Below are 20,823 nucleotides of genomic sequence, written 5' to 3' on the forward strand. Positions count from 1 at the left end.
GCAAATGTTTCATATCTCACTGCCCCTTTGAGAACCAACACAATTATTGTAGCAGAAACCACAGTCAATGTGCTGGTCTTTAAAGTGCCACAACACTAGCTGTGGTTGTTGCAACACCGGCTTCCCCATGTAGGCTTTGGTTAATAAGGAGTCTCTTTGAAGGAGATGACTCCAGCTGCAAGAGACTTCACTGCTTTTAATTAAACCTAAGACTCTGGAGAAAATTTTGCAACGTGATTAACGTGGCTATTAGCTGATCACACACATCTCACTGGCCGCACAGTCCTGCTCTCATGGTGTTGTGGGAACAGGGCAGCCTGAACATTCCTGACTGCGCCGCCTTGCCTGAGGCTGCGGCTGAAACATTTGCCAGTAAGCATTTTGCCGTTTCGTCTGTAAACAGCTGTAGCCATGAATCCTTGGCGTGCTGGTGGAGTGGGGAATTGTTTATGCTGTTCCTGTTACAGAGGTGAACCACAAATTTTTAACTAGACTTGATTGTGTGGTTGCCGGAGACCGAAATAATTACAGAGAAAGTTCAGGCAGAACTGAACACCTGAAGAGGCATAGGCAACGTGGTGCCCACAGGGACTCGTGTGCTCCTTGAGCACTTGTCCTGGCACCTGCCACTGCGCTGTGAGCCTGGGCCGGGTGGCGGAGTGACAGCTGAGTGTCGCACATTTCCCCACCTGATGCTCATCGCACAGCACTTGTGCTCCCAAACATTAGATTGCTTCTCACCTAAACTGGGGAAGGTGCACATCCCCCCAAAGATTAAAGTGTAAAATGGCCCCCTTCTTCAAAAACACACGTCCGGAGTGCACATTTCGCAGAAAGGATGCGATTTGTGATTGCAAGATTGCGAGGATGCGTTTGGGGTTGTGGCTGGAGCATGTTTGTCCGTTTTTTCCCATACAACCCCATCCTACCCTTCTTTTAAATTGTCATATTTCTTGCTGGCGGCTGGCATTGCTACCGTGTAAAGCTGAAAACGGGGCTTGCAAGAGGTTATTTTGTGTGCTGCGGTTCGGACTCTGCTGTCGCCTTGGGCCCGGCCTTTAGGACACGCGGCGTGTCCTGCGCGACGCCTCTCACAGGAGCCATTTGTGGTGGTGCCCACCGGGACAGCTCCAAACGTGGCTTCGTGCCAGAGAGGCTGCCGGCCCCAGAGCTGGATCCTCCCAACTCGCAGCGGAATGTGCTCTGCGCTGATTGCTGAGGAATGGCGATTTTCTGCCTCAGGCGCTTGGGGCTGCCGCACCTATTCATACGTCCACTTCTGCCTGTGTGTGCGAAGGGAAGGGGACGGGGCAGCGGTGGAAGCGATTCCTTTCATCTGTGGGAGATGCTGCACCCGTTGATCCCCAGAGACAAAAGCTTTATTCAAAAGGGTGGAGCCAGACCAGGCTTAACAGAGGAGCTGCCCCGCTTTGCAGGAGACAGAGGCCGGTGCAGGGGCTTTGGAATAAAGTGGAAGAGGGCCAGCGGGCGTGCGTGGTGGGAGGAGGCGGGAGGGCCGTCGCCCGCCCCCTCGCTGGCACCCTTGTTTCCTCTGCAGCGGGCGCAGCCCTAGCCCAGGCAGTCGAGTCACTTGCATTCACCTAGCCAGTATCCTCAGCCTCTGCACTTCTGTGTAAGATGGAATAAAATCTGACGTTGCCTGCAGGACTGCTGCGGAAGAGACCACAAAAGCGAGATGCCATCCAGACTGTCCAGTGGGTGAAAGAGAAGCTGGATCCAGGAGCTCTCTCCTTATGAATGCCAGGGCGGCCTCCAGAGTCAAGAGGCTGGTGCCGGGTGCTAAAACTCTGGGACTCCAGCCCATGGGGTGAAAAAGGCAGAGACCTGCATGTGCTAATATCCACATGCTCTTAAGTCCGTGTGGCTCTGTGTGTGTCTTTAAATGACCCTCCCATCTGTAGAAGGGGTGCTTGGACGGAGCGGGGAGAGGAGGGCTGTAGTTTCAGCAAAAAACTAGGCGGAAAGGTTCCAGTGGGGGGGGTGCGGAAGGAAGCGAAGCCCACTTGGGCAAAAGGTGAGCCCAGCACCTGTGGAAGGCGCCAGGTTGGGGAAGTCTGCACTACAGAACGCTCGGCTCGGGTCTCTTGTGCAGCCCGACTCAAAGGCCCTTGCCCAAACCGCTTGCTTTTGGCTTCCTAACTGCTAGGAATGCCTTTTCTTGGTTGGCAGCTGGCTCTGTGATTTACGCTGGCACTTCTTACTTAGGTGTTCAGCTCATGTGTGTGTGTGTGTGTGTGTTGGTGGACAAAATGCCTGCAGCGCAAAGCATTTGCTATGATTAGAATGTACCTGGGTTGACAACCCTGGATTCCATCTTGCTGTTGACATGCCTTTCATACCTTGCAGCAGGTGCTGAGACATACCTGCAGAGATGCTACATGTTTTTTACCCACTTTTCTCTAGTTAACAAGGAGGGGCAGGAAGGGAGGAGCCAAATACCCCAATTTAGGCATAGTAGGCTCCTCAGAACTTTGCACGGGAGAACTTCTGGGAGCTGCCCTTGCAAAACACCCCCCAGCTTCCCCCTCGGTTCCTCACTGCTTCTGTGAGCATGGCCAGTGAATAAGCTGTCCGATGAGAAAGGTATGCTCTTCTGTGCTTTGTTTGGAGCTAATCATTACATCTGAAGACATCGATAGGCTGGGCCAGCGTAAGGTCTCTCCATCAAATTTTTGTTCTCAAGCAGGACTGAAGGAATGGGAAACAGTCGATCATTAACCAGACTAATGAACATTCTTTGCAAATATGTATGTACTTGGAGCAGGTATGCTGACTAAGTGCAGTGAAAAGAATAATTACATATACTTATTTTATACAAAGGCTGTAGATCTGAATCTTCTACCTGGTAGAAGTACTCTATCTAGTTCTGTGCTCTGTCTGGGTGGGTGTGGGTGGGTGAAGAGCATTAATTTGTCACATGGAGGATGTCACATGGAGGTGGGGAGATACCTGTTCTCCCCTGCAGAGGAAGGCAGGACGCGCTCCAACGGAGCAAAGCTCAGGGAGCCAAGGTTCCATTTGGGTGCCAGGAAGCACTTCCTGACAGTCAGGACCCCGAGGGTGTGGAATGGGCTTCCACGGGAGGTGGCTGAGGCCCCATCGGTGAGGATGTTCAAGGATAAGCTAGACATGCACATGATGGGCATGTCGTGAGCAGAGCCAGCTGGTGCCGGAGGACGGACTAGATGGCCCGGGAGGCCCCTTCTGACTCGCTCTGTTTCTATGTTTCTAATTTTGGAAGGACATAATAACTTTGCATAAAGCAAACAGGAGATGAAGACTCCTGAGTAAAATCCTCAACAGGTTTAATCTGTTCCGGGCTCGATTGTGCAATCATACTGCTTTGCATCAACTACAGATGCAGGATGAAAATGTGTGCGATTGTGTCAGCCTTCAACAAGGAAAGATATCTGGCTCTCTTCCCCAGTGGGGGGAAAAGCAGCCTGGGGAGGGCAAATGAAGACTTTGGAAAGAAGGCAGGAAGGGTTCAGCACGTCCGGTGAGACTCAGCCTCAGCCTCCTGGATCCCTTCCATTCAAGAGAGAAAGGAAAGTTTGGTAGATGGCTGCCAGCATCTGCTATGTAAAGTCTAGTATGGCCTTAAAGTGTCCATTCCAGAAGCATCTAGTTGGCCATTGTGGAAAGTGGATGCTGGATTAGATAGGCCTTTGGTCTGACAGCATCTGTTCACATTGTACAGAATTGGAAGGCTTATCACATCAAGCCAGACCAGTGGTCCAGTGAGCTCAGGGCTGCTTTCTCTGGCTGACAGAGGTTTCCTGGGCAGGGATCAGGTAGGTGTGGTTGGGCCCAGTGCCCAGCAGAGTCACTCTCAGATGAGATCCCGTGGGGTTCCCACTTCTTGGCAGTATTACAAGCTCCTTGTTCTCCTGCCCCTCACTCTGCCCCAGGCAATGGAGGTGGTGAGAAGGAAGGGCTGCAAAGCCGCTGCCCCTGGGCACCCAGGCTCTTTGCCTGGTGAGGGAGCAAGGAAGAAGCAATTTGAGAAAGAAGATGAGGAGCCAAGGCAGATGGCAGCCATGGGGATGAGGATGTAGACTCCCTGAAGGAGGGGTCCATGGAGGGCGCCTTTCCCAAGGGCCTTCAACAAAACCTGGAGTTGGCACTGCTGGTCTCCAAGGTACATTACGTGTAGGGATCTCAGGGACTGAGTTGGGAAGCTTTGGAATGCAATGAAAGTGTAGTTTACTCCGAGCTTTTCAGTGTTAAAACACAGTGCTTATTAGAACTGATTTTTCATCCAAGCCCCTTGGGCCATCGCCATCCTTTCTAACGTTTCTCCAAAGAGTCACAGTTGTCTCATTCTTTCTGTGAAACCTGAGATTCTTACCTGTCCACTTGAAGGTGCCTTGAGCAAATTGGTAGAATTAAAACAGTGGCTGAAGAAAAAGATTCATGAGAAAGTCAAGCTGGAAGCTGCACCTGTGTTTTCTACCTCCCTAGGAGGCGAAGTGGTGGCTGTTCGTGTATTCTTAAAAACGATTCTATACTTAGGGAACCGTTTTTCAGATCAAGCGCCTGGCGCACTGGCAGGGCCCACTGCCCCAGCAGAGCCCACCAGCTCTGGCACCAGCCATGGACCCTCCATGCTCGGTGTCTGTGAGCCTCCTGTTTAATTTCCCATAATCCCCTGGCATGCTTGGGGCACTGTGGGAAATTAGAATGGCAGCTTCTAGCCACCTTGAAGTGCAACCAACGCTGTCAAATAAGCTGTGGGGAGGCATTCATGTAAATGGGGGGCCCAGAGAACTTTGGCTACAGGAGGTGTAGAAATGTGGTGATTCAACAATGACAACATGAGAGGGCGCTTTCTCCACGCCCACAAACTTTGGCCCGGCTCTGCCATTTTTCTGTCCTCCATCCTGTGTCTCCGGCACACCAGAGAGAGCTGGTTGGAGCCAAGTGGAGTGCTTCACGTTCCGTTTTCTTCACGTTTCTTGAGTTCAGTGTCATGTGCTGCCTATCTTGCTTTTCCATTGTCCGTATTCTCGGACTCCAGCGATTCTGGGCTAGGTCACCATCCTTTCTAATGGGTGGATTTTCGCTGAGTGGCAGAGGAAAAGAAGTAGCAGCAAAGTCTTGACCAACACGCAGGTGGTGAGGATGCAGGAAAACTTCATCATCTGATTTCTACCTGCTATGCAGCTGTCAAAGACGCGCCTGAAAAGGCGGCCACTGATTTTCCGTCATCGTATTTGCGGAGTAGTGGTGCAGAATTCAGGTCCGGGCCAGGGTTTCTCCGCCTGGGTCTTGTATTGTGTGCTTCAGAGCCATGCACACAGACACCGCTGTCCTCCGGGAATCCTCCCTGTTCTCCTCCCACTTTTGCAGGGTGCATTTTAAAGCAGTTTTGAAAATGCCACATTCAGATTCTAGTCTGAACAAACCCGAACAAAAGCCTCCTGTAGCTTCCCAGTTTTATTATGCTACAACTATAGCACGATGCCACCTTGTGGTTGGTTAATAAAATCTATAGAAAGTCAAAAAAACAGAATCCCTGGGAGAAAAACCTACATTAAAAGATCCACTTTTCCTCCCCCATTGACAGCAGAAAAAGAAGCCTCAGTGATGTGGGGGAGATCCCCACCAGTCAGCCCCATCTTTCATACCAAGCTAGTGGTTAAGGTTCTGTTTCTCAGAGTTGTCAGAAGCAATGAGCCCGGGAATGCAGCGTTGATGACCTGGAAAGCTGTCTTCCCTGGCCCTAGATTTATTGGGACCGATTCTGGATAGTTGGTGAGAAAAAAGGCATTTTGCGTCTTCCCTGAAGTACATGCTTCCTTTTTACAGCACATGCCCCAGCATTGACTAGACATAGAATCAATTAGTCCATTGGGTATTAGTCCATTAAATCTGCAAAAACGTCATGGTGACCTAGTGGCCAGAGTTGGGCACAGCTTTGGGGTCAAGGGCTGCCTGCGTTCTCGAGGCTCTGTCAGGTCCCGCTGAACTAGCAAGCCCTCAGTCTTGGTTTCAGGTTGGCCGCGTGGCCTGTCAGGATTGTTATCTACCACACTGAGGCTCTTGGAGGGAAGCAGAACATTGCTGAAAAGACTGCACAAGCCCCTGGCAAAGCGGCTGTACTTGATTAACGCTGGTAAGGCGTTTATAGTGGGCCGGGATGAGTAATTGCTTTGAATACCTTCCAGCGTTCTTTGGCAGGGAGTCCAACTGTGACCCCACCCCGCCTTTGGCATAACACATGGAAATCCACCGTGTCCTTCCAGTAAATAAATAAGTCCTTTGACTCCTTCCTCCACCCAACCCATCCAAGAATGACCCATCTACAATGAAAAGAAAATGACTGCAGATTCTGTCTCCATCTATTATTTTGAATGGTTTCGTGGTACAGCTGGCTTTCATTAGTCGTTTGGGTCCGCGATGACTCAGAGCTCATTGCAGGCCGTGGTTGACCAGTGCGTCTGTGCAGGTGCAGGGCTTCCCCAACCACTGGACAACATGAGCTGCCCGTCACCTGCGGCTCCAGGCCCACTGCAACACAGAGGCCGCGCGAAGCTCCAGTCCCTTGGTTTGAATGTCACCTGAGCCATGCGGGCCCTGGGCATCACCAGCTTCCCTCAACTTCTGCTCCCTCTTTCAGAGACTCCCTTCTCTCTTCCTTCTCTTCTCTCTTTCAGAAGAAAAGGCAAGGGCAGGGACACTGATTCCGCAACCCATTCCTGGGGGAGGCCTGAGCCACCGGCTGCGGACCAATGATTTGACTCTTGGGTGACTCTGAGTAGTGCTACAGTTTTGTAAGCTGGCTGTATTTTTTTGACGGTGTGCATGAAAGGCACAGCAGTCTCAACAGGTGGGCAAACATGTACTGACGTGAAGCAACAGTAAAGGTAGTAATAGTAATAATTTCTTGGCTGCCTTTCGGGCAGAAAGCATCGCTGGTGAAGTGGGTTGGGGCTTACCTTAATCCTTACTACTAATGGTGTTGCAGCAGTGGAATCTACCCTGGGGTAGCACCGAGCATGGCTGTTGCTGGAGACAATTTTCTAACTGGGCACAAGTGTGAAGAAGGCGTCCTTAAGTTTGTTTGGGGCAGAACTGGGGCAATTAGCACCGCTCTGGATGCCGGTGACTTATTCTGAGTTGGCAGCAAGGTGGGAAACACTATGAAATCTTTGAAAACAATCAGTGCAACTAATCAGAATGACTAAATGCAGCAGAAAATAGATACATATGGGGGAAGCAAGAACAAAAGAAAAAGAAAAAGCAAGATGACTAACAGAACCAGATCAATAACAACAGAACGGGAGCCTTCAGGAAGCACAATCTGGAACCCAAACTGGGGTTTGAGCTCTCAGATAACCTGGCAGACCGTGGATTTGAGCTGCTAGCTGCCCTCCTTTTCCCAGCAGCTCAGCACTCCACCTTTTAGGTGCAAGGCATCTGGGGGAAGAGCAGCAGCCGTGCTTCTGGCATCAGCCGATGGGTTGTCGGGCAGGAGTGGGAGACCTCAGGCTTGCCGCCTTCCGCATGCCCGCCTCTCTGGTTCTTGCTCAGCAACACTCTGCTCCTGACAGTGACCTCCAAACCCAGGCCACTGGCTGTTTAGTGGCTGGATGAAGTGGCTTTCAGCCATCCAGCAGGTAACCCGTGCTTCGTTTTGGGGTTAACGGGGGCTTTGATGTCACACTTGGCAGTAGCCAGTCGTGGTTGTTCCATCCATCCATGTCCTATGTACTTTCTCCTCCTCCTCCTCCTCCTCCTCCTCCTCCTCCTCCTCCTCCAAATAGATAGATAGATAGATAGATAGATAGATAGATAGATAGATAGATAGATAGATCGATCGATCTGGGCCGGGTGGGGTAGAGCATTGGACTGGTTTTCACATCATGCTAACCTGCTGAATTCTGGGTGGAGGTGATGTTTGAATGTGGCCATGCTAACCCTGATTTGCTAACACTTAGAAAGGGAACAATCAGTTGTTGTTTTGTGTGAACATTATGGTTTCTTTGTGAGGTGGCAGACAAGAGCAGGAAAATGGAAAAAGCAACACACTACATGCCAGGGCTATGATGCTGCAAAGGCATTTTGCACTCAGGATTGGAGAGGGAAAACAAGGAACCTGGGGAATGAGGAAAGAACCCAGTTGGATTGTCTTCCAGAAAAACCCTGGGCAGAGCAACAACTGTGGGTTAAATAAACCATGGCTATTACATGGAAACCTGGTCAATTCTTTTCGTTGGCATACCCACCCACTTAAAATCATGACTTCTGATCCACCATTGAATGCCATGGTTCAGATACCACAGCAAACCATAGTTCAGCTTATTTAACTATGGTGTGACGTGAAGTTTAAGCTGAGCTGTAGATCTGAGCCCCCGCACCTTTCTCTTCAAAAATTTACTCCTCCTGGCCCCTACCATGAGGGGTCACTCACCCGCCAAGGCCCTGAGCTTCACAGCAGGTCCCACTTCCAACTGCCTCATAATGGAATTCTTGCCTGCCAAAAACTGCCTTTGTAGCAACTGTCCACTGGTGTTGAAATTCTGTAACAACTTATTTGGAAATAAACTTCATTAATCTCCGTGGGCTAAGCTTACCAGCAAATTAATGGCTTTAGAGCTATGCGGAAAAGTGACATTACAACAATTATCTCTTTGTTCTTAACATAAATCCAGATTTCTTTTGTTTTGAGATGATTCCATTAACACTAGCGGCATATTTTGAGAGGGTGTGACCCTCAAAGACAAGTTAGGTTCAAGACGTGGAAACACCAGGAAACAGCATGTCCTGTGTGTCAGGAGGCAAGTCCTCTTTCTACACACCCCTCTTGCACAAGGGCAGCCGAATGGAATACTCTGGGTCAGATCCGGCGCGTCTCCCTGCTGCTCCCTGCTGCCAAAGTGCTTTCATTGTTGTGGCTCACAACCAAGCAGTTTCAGGACATTCGGAGTCTCTCACAGTTGGAGCAAAATCTGGCACCTATGCGGTTCGGGCAACAGGTGACAGGCATGCCATTAAAAGCGGGAGGGGGATCAAGGTGGCAACAGTGTGCGTGCTCGGATGGAAAAGAGCTCCCTTCAGCTCCAGCATTTCCCCGCCAGGCATGGTGGCTAGGGGATGCTGTGAGTTGTAGGAATGTTTTCCCATCTTAACACGTATAGGCACTGCTTTAAAGTTTGCATTGATTGTGCATTTCCCACATCGGCATAAACAACTTCTGTTGCATGAGAGAAACCTGAGGCCGTCATGGAAAGGACCTTCTGCCTTGTCCACAGCAGGAGCAGAACTGTCCGATTCAGACAGAAAGCACAGCCCAGGGAGGGGGGCCGCTCTTTCCCACCCCCTCAAGACTTTCCCTTCCCCACTTCAAGCTACCACTTGCCTTGCAGGGGAAAACAGGCCACTAAGAATTCCCTGCAGGACAACTAAGAGGAGCAAGGCATTTTAGCTGGGGAAACAGTGTGCCTGAGAAGCGTGGCCCCTTCTCCCCAGCATTGCTGCACTAATCGCCGTTCCCCGCCCCACATTTGTGGGTCTCGGTGTCAGCTCAGCTCCGCAGTTCAGCAGACCGCCTGGCCTGAGCACGCCTGTTTCCTGCTTGGGCGGGCCAACCCATTAGGGAGTCCGTTGCACTGCAGGGATGCCATGTGCTTCCTTGCCCTTCCCCTCTGCAATCAGTTGCGATGACTGCAACTTTTGAGCATCCTCCTATACATGTGAACAGCAGACGTGTCCCCCCAGGGCCGGCCCCTCCTTGCTGCTGGCGGTAGCTTTTGGGGGGCTCCTGGGCAAGGCGCCCTCGGGAAGTCTCCCTGCTCGTCGTCTTTGTCCCCAGCTGCTCTGCTTCCCACCCGTTCCTCAGCGTGGCAGCCCCTTGCTTGGCCGGCAGACCGAGAGCCTGGGGTCCAGCAGCGGCCCACTGCTGCTCCTCTCAGCACCACCGCTGTTGGGGCCAAGCAAGAGGCAGCTTGTCTTTGAGGGTTGCACTCCTCCCAGGGCTTCCTGCTGAGGGGTCGGGCTACGGCAGGCGCCTGACCGTGCTGAGCCCTGGTGAGGTCCCTGCTCTCCGGTAACCAAGATGGACTTACCAAGCAACACAAAAAGAGCATGAGCAGGTTTAGGAGAAGCCTGAGGTTTGCAGAAGCTGACTTAGAAGAATAAGCAGTCCAGCAAGGACTTGAGCGTGCTCACTCGCCATGGAACCGCGAGCATCCGTTGCAGGGGTAGCGGAAAACGGGGGTGCAGGGGAGGCGCAACGGAATGGAGTGTCCCGAAAGGAGGCGTGGCTGGCCTACCGATCAGGAGCGCTCCGGCACTCAACCGTTTGCTGCAAGGCCCACGCACGGCTGTTCAGGAAAGCCACCGCAGAGCCTTTCGCTTTTCAGCCTTCTGCTGACTGCAGCCCTGCAGTGCAATTTCACTGGCCTGGCGGGCTCTGAAAGGGACGTGGGGCGGCATGGTCCCTTCTGGAACGCTGCTCGTTTGCTGCTGCCGCTGCGGCCTGGCAGGGCTGCAGCCTTTTGTTGATGGAGCAGCACTCCAGCGGCAGATGCCAGACTTGGAGCCACAACAACTAAAACGGCTGCAGAGCGATCTGGTGATGCCGGGCTGGGGCGAAATCCACCGGCAAAAGTGCGCTCCCATGCAGGCCTGTGCCAGTTGGCTTCCTGTGGCTCAGGGTAGCAGTTTCCCGAAGCCTATGAAGATACGATCCTACGCATGTTCAGATAGGGAAAAGTCCTGCATTCCAAGATCGGCCAAGCTGACTGCGGCTTCCTGGGAGTTCTGGGATCTTTTCCTGTCCAAATATGCATAAGATTGCACGTTAAGTCTGGAAGCCTTGGGAGTCAAGTCAATTGCATTCAATGGGCCCTGCTTTGGAGTAAACATAGTTATAGGTTCATAGATTAGTAGGGTTGCATGGGGCCAAGAAGGCCATTGGGTGCAGCCCCTTTCTGATGCAGGGCACCAAGTCACACCATCCCACTCAGAGGACTGTCCCGTTTCACCTCAAATGTCTCTAGCCCTCCACCTCTCTTGACAACTGGTTCCACTGTTGTATTGCTCTGACAGGAAGGTTTTTCCTGGTGTCTAGCCTGCATCTGTAAGATTGCACTCTAGTGCATTTCTGGATAGGTCCAAGATGTTAGAACAGATACTGAAGATGAAACTCAAATACTTTGGCCACCTAATGAGAAGGAAGGACTCACTGGAGAAGACCCTGATGCTGGGAACAATTGGTGGCAAAAGGGGAAGGGGACGGCAGAGGATGAGGTGGCTGGATGGGGTCACTGGGGTGGTGGGTATGGGGTTGGGTGGACTCCGGGGGATGGTGGAGGACAGGAGAGCTGGGAGCAATGTTGTCCATGGATCGGATGTGACTTCAGGACTAAACAAAACAAGATGTTAGAAAGAATGATAATCCCTGGTATTTATATCCTTTTTAATGTTCAGGCAGTTCACACAGGCATCCCCTTAGTGACCTTGTAAAGCACTTATCCTCTTATCTCAGCCATGGGAGTGGCTTGCTCCGTCCTGACGAAAGAATCTGTGCTTAAAGGGAGATCTAACTAGGATCATGTCAGCCTGCAGTTCTTGGTGCTTAGCTACATTTCTTTTATCCTGGATAAGTGTATAATGCATCTTGATACAGAAAGATTAAAGCAATTAACCTTGACACCACCAATAGATTATGCCACACCGCAAATGAACAACAAATGAAGTTCTCTGAGGGCAACCTTTATGTCGCTCACACAGCATCATCTGCATCCCGGAGGAGAAATCCTGGAAAGCTTGGAGGAATCCTAAGATGTGTTGAAATGCAGTAATCCCAATGGGAGAGCCTCCCTTCAAAGGCCCAGGCCAATAAAAAAGGCCCAATAAATGAGGGAGGGACTGTGGAAGACCAGGTTAGAGGGCGAGTGGAATGGAGCATCCTGTGGAAGAACATGGCTGGCTGAAGTTGGGATTCCTGCCTGCCCAGCAGAACATGACAGTCTGTTGCAGCTGAAACTTGTCATGTGATTTTACGTAAAGAAATATCCAGGTGACTCAAAGGAGTGTCTGGCATGATTTCCCATGTGCATCCCTCTCCTCCAGTGCCAGAATCCCGATTCTTCTTGAGGCATGGTCTGGATCCAGCAGGAAGCACCCCTAATCATAAGCAAAACAAAATAAATTCCCAGCCCCCTGATCAGCTGCCAGCAGGAAAACCCTACATACAAATTATGTTCTGTTGTGGCTCATGCAATACATTCCTCTACTAAAACTGAATGCCCATTTTCCTAAGTAGAATATAAACAATAATTAAAATGAAGTATTGTGGCAACAACAACAACAAAAGATTGTAGCCTTTGGAATGGGCAAATAGATTACAGCATTGCGAATGCATTCCTTTCAGATACATCCAAAACAACCCTGCCTAAGAGAGTGGAGTTGATATCACAACATTACACAACAGGGTTTATATACAACACGAAAGCTGTCACCCGGTAATTGACACTCAAGCCTGTACCTTACATGTTCTGGACAGACCATACTTGTTTGTGTGGGGGGGGGCACATCCTGTGTCTGCTGGAGGCCCCCAGTTTGCCTCCAGGCATCTCCAGGCAGGCTGCAAAGGACCCCCGCTGGGGAAGCCAGAGCTGTGGAGCCGGAGGGACCAGCCCCCGATTCAGAATAGGGCAGGAGCCTCTCCTGAGAGGTCGTCACATGCACCGAGAGCTCCGAGTCGAAATAGACTGACAGTCAGGGACTTGCCCCTTTTGCTTTGGCTGGCGCTGCGATGGGCCCACCCCCCAGGACCTGCTCCAAAATGGAATCCAGTGCTGAGCCAGAAGAGGCTCTGCACTCCGATTTAGGAAAATGCTCTCTGAGTAGGAAGCCCGGGTCATGTACGCAAGTGCTCCAGTTTCCACCAGCCTGGGCATGTTGCTGGCACTGGTCACCTGCCAGAGAAAGAGCCTGTCATTCCACTTTTCCTTGTTTGGCCTCCCTGGCTGTTCCCGTCTGAATGAATGTTCCGCTGCTCCCGTTTCCTTTCCTTTCCCTCCGGCGGGGCTGCTGTGAATCACCCTCCAAGAGGATGCTTTGGTGGCAGGCAGAAGACCAGGGTTCAGGAGGGGAGGCACAGGACACGCGGGGAAGACTCTGCCGGGTGCCTCTTCTGAGCTTTTCGTCACGGCACTAGCAAGTCCCAAAGCATCTGCAGTGGAGAAGCAACAGGTGAAGTGAACTGTGAAGAGTCCGCGGGCCCAGCCGGCCACAGAGGAGGCTGCCCGCCGCGTCTCAGAGTGCTCGGCCCGGCGGCTTCTCTTGTCGCTGTCACGCGCTGTCCAGTCACCTTTGGCCTGCGGTGACTCTGGGTGGAAGTCCCCCTCAGTGGCCTCTCCGTGACATCCTGCCCAGCTCTCCTAAGGCCCCGGCTGTGGCTTCCCTTCTGGAGTCCGCCCATCTCTGGCTTGGTCCATTTCTTTGCCTTCCTTCAACTCTCCCCAGCACGACGGCCTTCCCCAGGAGTCTCGCTTTCCCATGATGTGCTCAAAGCAGGGCAGCTTATCCAGGGGGCCATTTCTAACTTTCACTTTCAGGCAAACATGTGCTTTGGCTACCAGACATTTTGGAAATAGTCCTCTAACCTTACCAAAAACTGAAACTCAGGCGATCTGGGTGCCTGTCCCCATTCTGCCATGCGGCTCCCTGGGCAGCTTTGGAACCGTCACTCACTCTCAGCATAGCCTACTTCACAGGTGGTTGTTGTGAGGATAAAATGGTGCTGTGAAAGCCACTTTGGATTCGTCACAGGAAGAACAAAGGCAGAATACAGAGCAACATAATAATAGTTTGCAGATGGAAGGCTTGGATTTTCTTCTTAGATTTCCTTCTTCCTTCCTTTTCAGAGGTTCTCTCCATCATCATCATCGTTGTGCAAGCTGCTTTTAAGAGTGCTTATATAAGAGAGATATTGCCTCTGGCTTCAATCGTAAAAAGTTTTATGGTATTTTAGTACTGGGAAAGAGTGGAATTGCCTCTTTTAAAGCAGTTTACATTTAAGGTGTTTTTTCTCATTTATTTTGGTGTCTGGGCCCTCCTGGGAGTACCGTCACCTTAAAAGCTGGCTCAGAAATGTACCAAATAACTGGGAACCATTGGGTGAGGATGGAAAAGGCTGGGAATAACCAGGGAATGAAATGCTCTGAAGGGAGCCTGAGCTGCGATGCTGCCGTGGGATCAGTCGTAAGCTTAGGCACAGCTGTCCCCTTCAGGGGCACCCTGAAGGCAAAGGACAAAAGCCGCATTTCTGGGCCTGTGGAGCTGGACATGCCATGGCACTCGCCCCATGTTCGGGTGGGTCTCAGTGTGCAGGCAGCCCATGACTTCTTCACTTGGTCCCCCCCTCAATGCCAGGGCCACACTGTGTCAAGGGCAAGTGTGCTTGGGTCCCTGCCAAGGATCTGCAGTCCAGCAGTGGGCCTGAAATGGCTTCTCCTTGGTGGCGGGACTCATCGGGGCGGGGGGGGGGGGGCTGTCCTGCCCAAGGGCCTTCCAGGACCTCGAGTCCACGCTGGCATGCTGTGTTGACAGGTCTGGTGGACAGAAAGAAGGGTCATATTTTAATGCTTTACTTAATTTCATGTTATTAAAAAGCTGCAAAGGCGGGGGAAGGAGAGAAGAGGGTGGATGTTACGGGAGGAAATGAATGTAAAGCAGCTAGCAATGGGGTGTGTGTACGTGTTAAGTGTGAAAGGAGACAGGGAGGAGAAAGGACTCTTGATGACTTGGGAAGGATGGGCCCTGAGGAGAGGAGGAGAACAGTAAAACATGGAAGCCTTGTCTGCTTGTCTGGTCAACAAATTCTGCCTAAAGTAGGAAGTGACGCAAGGATATCTCTAGAGGCCGTGCCTGCACGTCCCTTGAAGAAAGCTGAACTGTGGACCTCCCTGTGACAAAGAAATCTGTGTGACAGCGGACTTTGCCATTTTCAGGGAGCTCCAGGAATATTCCCCACAAAGGGTACTTCTGAGCACCTTGGTTGTTTTCAGCTGTCTCAGTGGGGACCCATTAGCAAAAACCTTGAGAACCCTCCAGGCCAAGTTTCTTTGCGAGGCCTTCCTCCTTAGCAGCCAGTTTTTGTGGCTTGTTGCCTCCTTGGGCTCTTCTTGGATTTGCCTCAGAAATCCATCTCTCCCTCTCAGTGTGAAACCAGATCAAAGCCTCGCCTCCAGTAATGGAAGGATGTCCCCCTTCCATGGCCCTCAGCAGCCCAGGGTGGCGAGCGAGCAGTGCTGCTTGGCAATCGATTGACCATAGCAACTCGCTCCCTGGTGGCCAGGAGCCTTACCTGGTACACCATCTGCTACGGCTGGCTCAACTGCAGGCCAGCAAAAGGATTCCCACTTACACAGGCCCTCGTTCAGGGTCATTGCCACTAACTTCTTTGTCACACCTCGGGCTGGTCGTGTGCCTTCCACAGCAGCCTGACATGGAAAAATGAAAACTTTCCCTCTGTGAAAAGAGGGGACTTGCAGCCAAGAAAGGCTTCACCTCCTGATGTATTTGAGGTTGTTTGAAGGCCTAGGAGAGGGACCAGTTTTTTGAAAAGTTGGCATCTGAACTCTGCCATGTGTTCTGCTTTGGCCTTGGGTGAGTCGCTTCCAAACCCAACAGTAACGTCTGCAGTTACAGTGACCAACAGACTGGGTGGTTGTTTGGATAAACAGAGAGATTTCAAGAGTGTTTTGTAAATTAAAGGAGTGCTTCTTGTGAATGCGGTGCTTTAAAATGTTTGTATTTGCCAGGGTGAGGGGGAACCCACTAAACGACGAGACAGGAGTTTGATATTTTCAGTTTACTGATGGGTTAACTGGGGCGGATGGTTCGTAACCTGCCCAGGGCATTTTTCTATTGCTCAAAGTGTGTGGCAGCTTTCACCTTGGCTATGTTGGCTAGGCCAAAGACATCTTTCCCTCTTGCTTTGGTAAGTTGTTGGAGACTCAACATATGTCGATAATTTTGCTTCTCGAAATTCCTCCCTCCTTTGAGTCCCAGTGTCGGGCAGACAAACTATAGGTACTCTTGGGTGAAGGAAAGAGACTTTGCATATGCTCAGCAGAACATTGTTATGGCCGCTTCCCGTTTTCCAGATTTTGGGACCAAGCCCAGGCAAGCTTCAGTTCTGATCAAGCTCCCCTGTTTTCCCCTTCTTTAAACCTCCACTTCCTCTCTTCCCACAGCATTTCCAGCAAGGAGTTGTCAGAACTGATCGAGAAGTTACAGAAAAATGCTGACCAGGTGGAGAAAAACATTGTGGAAGCGGACACAAAGATGCAAAATGTGAGTTTTTGGAGCACCTGGTATGGTGCTTAAACACTGGTTAATTTTTAAGGAAATGCAGCAGGATTCATGTGCACCTGGAAGTCATAGGTTGTGAGCTCACTGTAGTTCTTCACAGAAGAAGGAAAGGCAGTCTGTTCATGCTTCAAGACATTCTTTTCCCTTTCAAATATTTTAAGGTTGAGCCTAATTATTTAAATTCTGGAATGTATGAAGATGCTGGAGCTCAGGTGTATTTTATTGCATTTATACTTGCCCCAACCCCCCCCCACCCCCACCCAAAGAGCTCAGGGTGTTGTATATGCTTCTCTCTCTCTTCCTGATTTATCTTCACAACAACCCTGTGAAGTAGGCTGTTCCGAGAGCACAGCTGGCCCGAGGGCATCCAGTGAGCCATGAGGCTCAGCAGGGCTGGTCTCCCAGGCCCCAGCCCAGCACTCGAACCACAACATCTAGAACGAAGAGTTGCATGTCCCCAGCCCACCTTGCTGCAGCCGTGAGAGAACCTGGAGCGAGCGCTGGCCTTCCCTGGGGCTCTTGTCAGTTCCCCTTTGGAAATACGGTTTGCGCTCTTTCCGTTCTCTACAGATGCAGTGCCTTGGGCCTGGCCTGAAGGTACCTGACGCTGCTAGCTTGCTGAAGCAGAACAGACCTGGTTTCAGCTGCTTTTGCATGCAAATGCAGTTTGAAATGGCTACATTTTAGCGGCAAGTGAGCAGACTGGGCTACCTGGGGCTGGAATCGGTCTTAGGCCGTTACGGGGAAGCACGCCAGCAGCATCCCCGTAGTATGCATGCCGTGTTTTGATCATGCCTTGCGTGATCGGCTGCTGTGGGGAACACGCACACACAGAGTTTGCTGATGATTGGAAGATATAATATGTAACAGTCAGGCTGTCCTGGATTAGCTACCTGCCCCCAAGGAACCGTGGGGTTTATCATTTCTGTCATACAGCTCAGGAACTCTCTAATGGGCTATTCTTAAAACATGTATAAACCAGACTTTCCTGTGGGAACCCATAGGCAGTTTGGCTCCGAGGCTGAGGCATGGTGCCAGTTACCATCCACAAGCAGTTTTCCCAGGCGGCTGGGGCAGTGCTAGGAGTTGGAGGCCTTTTTATTGCCTGAACAGGTGTCGCTCTGCACCCTTGGCAGGCTTTCTCCAGCAAGAAAAAACATGGGAGAAGCTGTTGGAAAATATGGAAGGGTTCTAAATAGCAGGCAATGTTTGGGTCCCTCGCTTAAATTCTGTGTTTGGGTCAAGATGGCTGCATGGTAAAAGTGTCTTTGATTCCTGTTTTCCAACCTGGGAACAGCTCCTATTTTTCAGGAGTACCTCAGGTTCAGCTGTTCTACTGATTCCTCCCTTATTTGAATGCAGCTTTTAAACTGGATCATCCTAAAGTTAAGGATAAAACCAGAAGGGAGTCAGGTCCACTCGAGCGCCCTGCCTGCCGCGATCAATGTTCTGCTGTAGGTTTAGGCCTTAGAACAAGGGCACAGGCAGTGGCGTTTGCCCTCTCTGAGTCCGCCGTTTTGTAACCCTCCTGCCATTCTGCTATCGCCCCACCCCAGGACCTGCACAAGCTCAAGGCTGGCCAGCCTGCCCAGTACAAGGACTACACGGCGGACAAGCTGATAGAGTCTGATAAGCTCCTGTACGTCCTGGATGGGGACGCGGCCATCGCTCGACACATGAAACACCCGCAGGGGGACATGATCACCGAAGAGTGAGTTCCCCCGGGCCTGGGCTTGGCCTGAAACTCTTTCCGAGGGGCGGGCAGGTCTGCCTGTTTCCAGCCTGTGTTACTTCTGCATGTGCCCCTCAGTTGCCTTTGCACTGTATTTACTTTAGTCTGCCATCCAAAAATCACCTTTAAATATAACAAAGGGCTTTTCTGGGGCCTTTAAAACTAACAAACGTATTCTGGCGTTTGGTCATCCTTCAGATGCCGCAAGACATTTTGTTGTTTTTGTGGAATGCTGCTCCTCCTCTGAATGTTGCTACGTCTTTGCAGACACATCTTCTCTCCGAATGCTCTTCTCGTTTTCTTTTATTCCCCCCCCCCCACACAGCACATTCTGGATGCATTTTGATGTTTCTTGAGCCAGGGAATGTATCCGAGCATTTGGGAGATGCAAAAGGAAACGGATAACCACATTTTCACCCACACCTGAGCTCAAGTCGTGTGGATCAGGCCAGCTGAACCTGGGATGTTTAGAGACCAGATTCCTCAAGCACCCATGCATGTCCACACACATTTTAAAGCGCACTCTTTCTCCAGCAAGGGTGCACTTGTAATACGAAAAAGGCCTCGTTCAACACATGGAATACCATGACATATCCCAGAGGTGTAGCTCTGTCCGTTTCTTGCTGAAAAGGCAGCAGTCTTGAGGCACTGGAAAGACTTGTTTGCTCATTCTGGCTCTTCATTAAGCCCATGTTCGTTGTTATCAGGGCCAAGCCAGCCCTCACCGGGGGGAACCGGGCAATGTTCGCTTTAGTGGGTGCTCTTCTCCATTGGGTTACTTGGTGCCAGCCGGCAGCCCCCCAGATACTCTGCATTCTTTCCAGCACCTGGTGAAAACCTTTCTATTTTCCCAGAGTTTTAACAGTTTAACTTTTCCATGTTAGTTTTCATGTTGCATTTTATCCTGTAGCACTGCTATAGCTCTATGCTGATTCAGTTGTAATGGTTGTGGTTTTACTGTTTAAGTTCATTTTTTGTTGTTTCTGTTGTTTTGTTAACTTTTGTTCACTGCCCAGAGAGCCTCTGCCATTGGGTGGAAAAAACCTGAAATTTATAAATAGCACCAGGCACCAAGAGTACCAAGAGTATTGCAGTGGAGTGTCGGGGGGGGGGGGGGGGAGGTGAAGGGATCTCCCCCTGACCTGCACAAGCTTAAAGCTGGCTGGCCTGCCCAATACAAGGACTGTCAGGTGGAGGTCCCTTGTCCACCTGTTGTTCAAATGAACCAAGCATCTCTCTGTTCCCCCCCTTACTGCCGTCCTTCTTTCCTTCCTTTATTTCTCACTCCCTCCCTCCCTCAGCATCCGGCAGCTGAAGGAGCGCGTGGGCAACCTGCGTGTGAAGCATGACCAGATCTACAACTTCACCCTGCAGGAAATTGAGCCACAAGTCAACTGGGCCACCGTGATCGAAGAGAAGCAAGTAGGTTCCTGCATTAGAAGCGCCAGCTCTGCCTTCCTTTTGGCACCCCTTTTCGTTCAGAAACGGGCTTGGGCATTTCCCCTGGTGGTGCTAGCTTTCTGTTTGCGGGGTGGCTAGATCCAGCTCGCTCCCCCCACCCCCACAGCCTCTCTCTGAAATGAGCGTGTGAGCTGCATGCACACCATTCCCGTCGTGACTCGTGTCCCTCAGAGCTCACACCGAACCGCTCGGCATCACTGAAGGAGTGGAGCCCCCCCGTGAGGTGCCTGCGGTGCTCCTCCACTCATCGCTCATGGAGAGAGACGGGCAGCGGGGCAGCCACGGGGTCTCTCTCCCCGCTCTGAGTGTGCTCCTCTCGCAGTGGCTTTGTCCGCTTCCCGTTTCAAATCCCCCAAATCCTCCCTGCCTGCTGGCTGGAGATCACCCCCCGCCCAGCACTGGCTCCACGAGCGGCTCTGTATCACGGAAGCCCTGCTCGCTTTGCATGTCCCCCTGGGCCGCCCTCCAGGAGCTGCCCTGGCGCCTCCGCATGGTGGATGGTATTCGTGGCCAGATGATCTTCGGCAACAGCCACACGTTCGAGACAAGCGTGCTTCATCCGTCACTTCCGTTTTGCAGGAAATCCACGTAGCCCTGGGCCTCTGGTCTGGAATGTGTGCCCCAACCAGATCAGGACCCTGCTTTTCTTCTGAAAATTGCCCCCTCCTCGGCTGGTTCCTGCCACTGCCCCCCAGCCCCGGCCACTTTCTGCCATCTTCCTCCAGAGCTGCTGGCGACCAGTGCAGAAAAGGGTCAGATTTGGTTTCTCTCAGTTCCTTATTTTTCTAACCTTGCATTTAGAACAAGGTAATTTAAGTTCGATTGAAAATTCATAAGCAATTTTGTGCACATTTCTCCTAATATCTGCATTTATATGCCCTTTCCTTCATAGACATAGTTTTTGCAAGCAATTGTCCTATAAAGTATTTTGAACATATTGTCCCATGAGTGGACTCTCAGCCTGACCTACCTCACAAGGTTGTTGTGAGGGTAAGATTCAGAGGAGGATTATGCAAGTTACTTTGAATTCCTTGAAGGAAAAGGAATATACTTATTATATAGATAGAATAAATAAAGTATAATTGTAGGTATATAATAATCTATTAAATATAATAAATAAAAGTATTTTTTGATTTGGGAATTCTACTGCAAACCTGAGAAGTATAGATTTCAAAGGATAATTGGTCTGAAAGTGCAAATTTCGGTAAATGCACCTTACAATGCAGACTGAACAAATTCCTCCCCATCCCTGACACAGAGTGGATAAGACTGGCCTG

General features: G+C 51.0%; 1 protein-coding gene across 1 annotated transcript in view; it reads left to right on the top strand.

Annotated features, from left to right (window-relative positions):
* PPL (periplakin) overlaps positions 1 to 20,823 on the top strand; it is a 59,504-nt gene that overhangs the window by 12,293 nt on the left and 26,388 nt on the right. The window contains exons 2-4 of the mRNA XM_044445670.1: positions 16,236 to 16,335; positions 17,910 to 18,064; positions 19,387 to 19,507. Coding sequence (XP_044301605.1) covers positions 16,236 to 16,335; positions 17,910 to 18,064; positions 19,387 to 19,507 — 376 coding nt within the window. The remainder of the gene's footprint in view (positions 1 to 16,235; positions 16,336 to 17,909; positions 18,065 to 19,386; positions 19,508 to 20,823) is intronic.

The sequence above is a fragment of the Varanus komodoensis genome, unplaced genomic scaffold, assembly GCF_004798865.1.
Source record: "Varanus komodoensis strain SLA01 unplaced genomic scaffold, ASM479886v1 scaffold49, whole genome shotgun sequence".
NCBI lineage: Eukaryota > Metazoa > Chordata > Lepidosauria > Squamata > Varanidae > Varanus > Varanus komodoensis.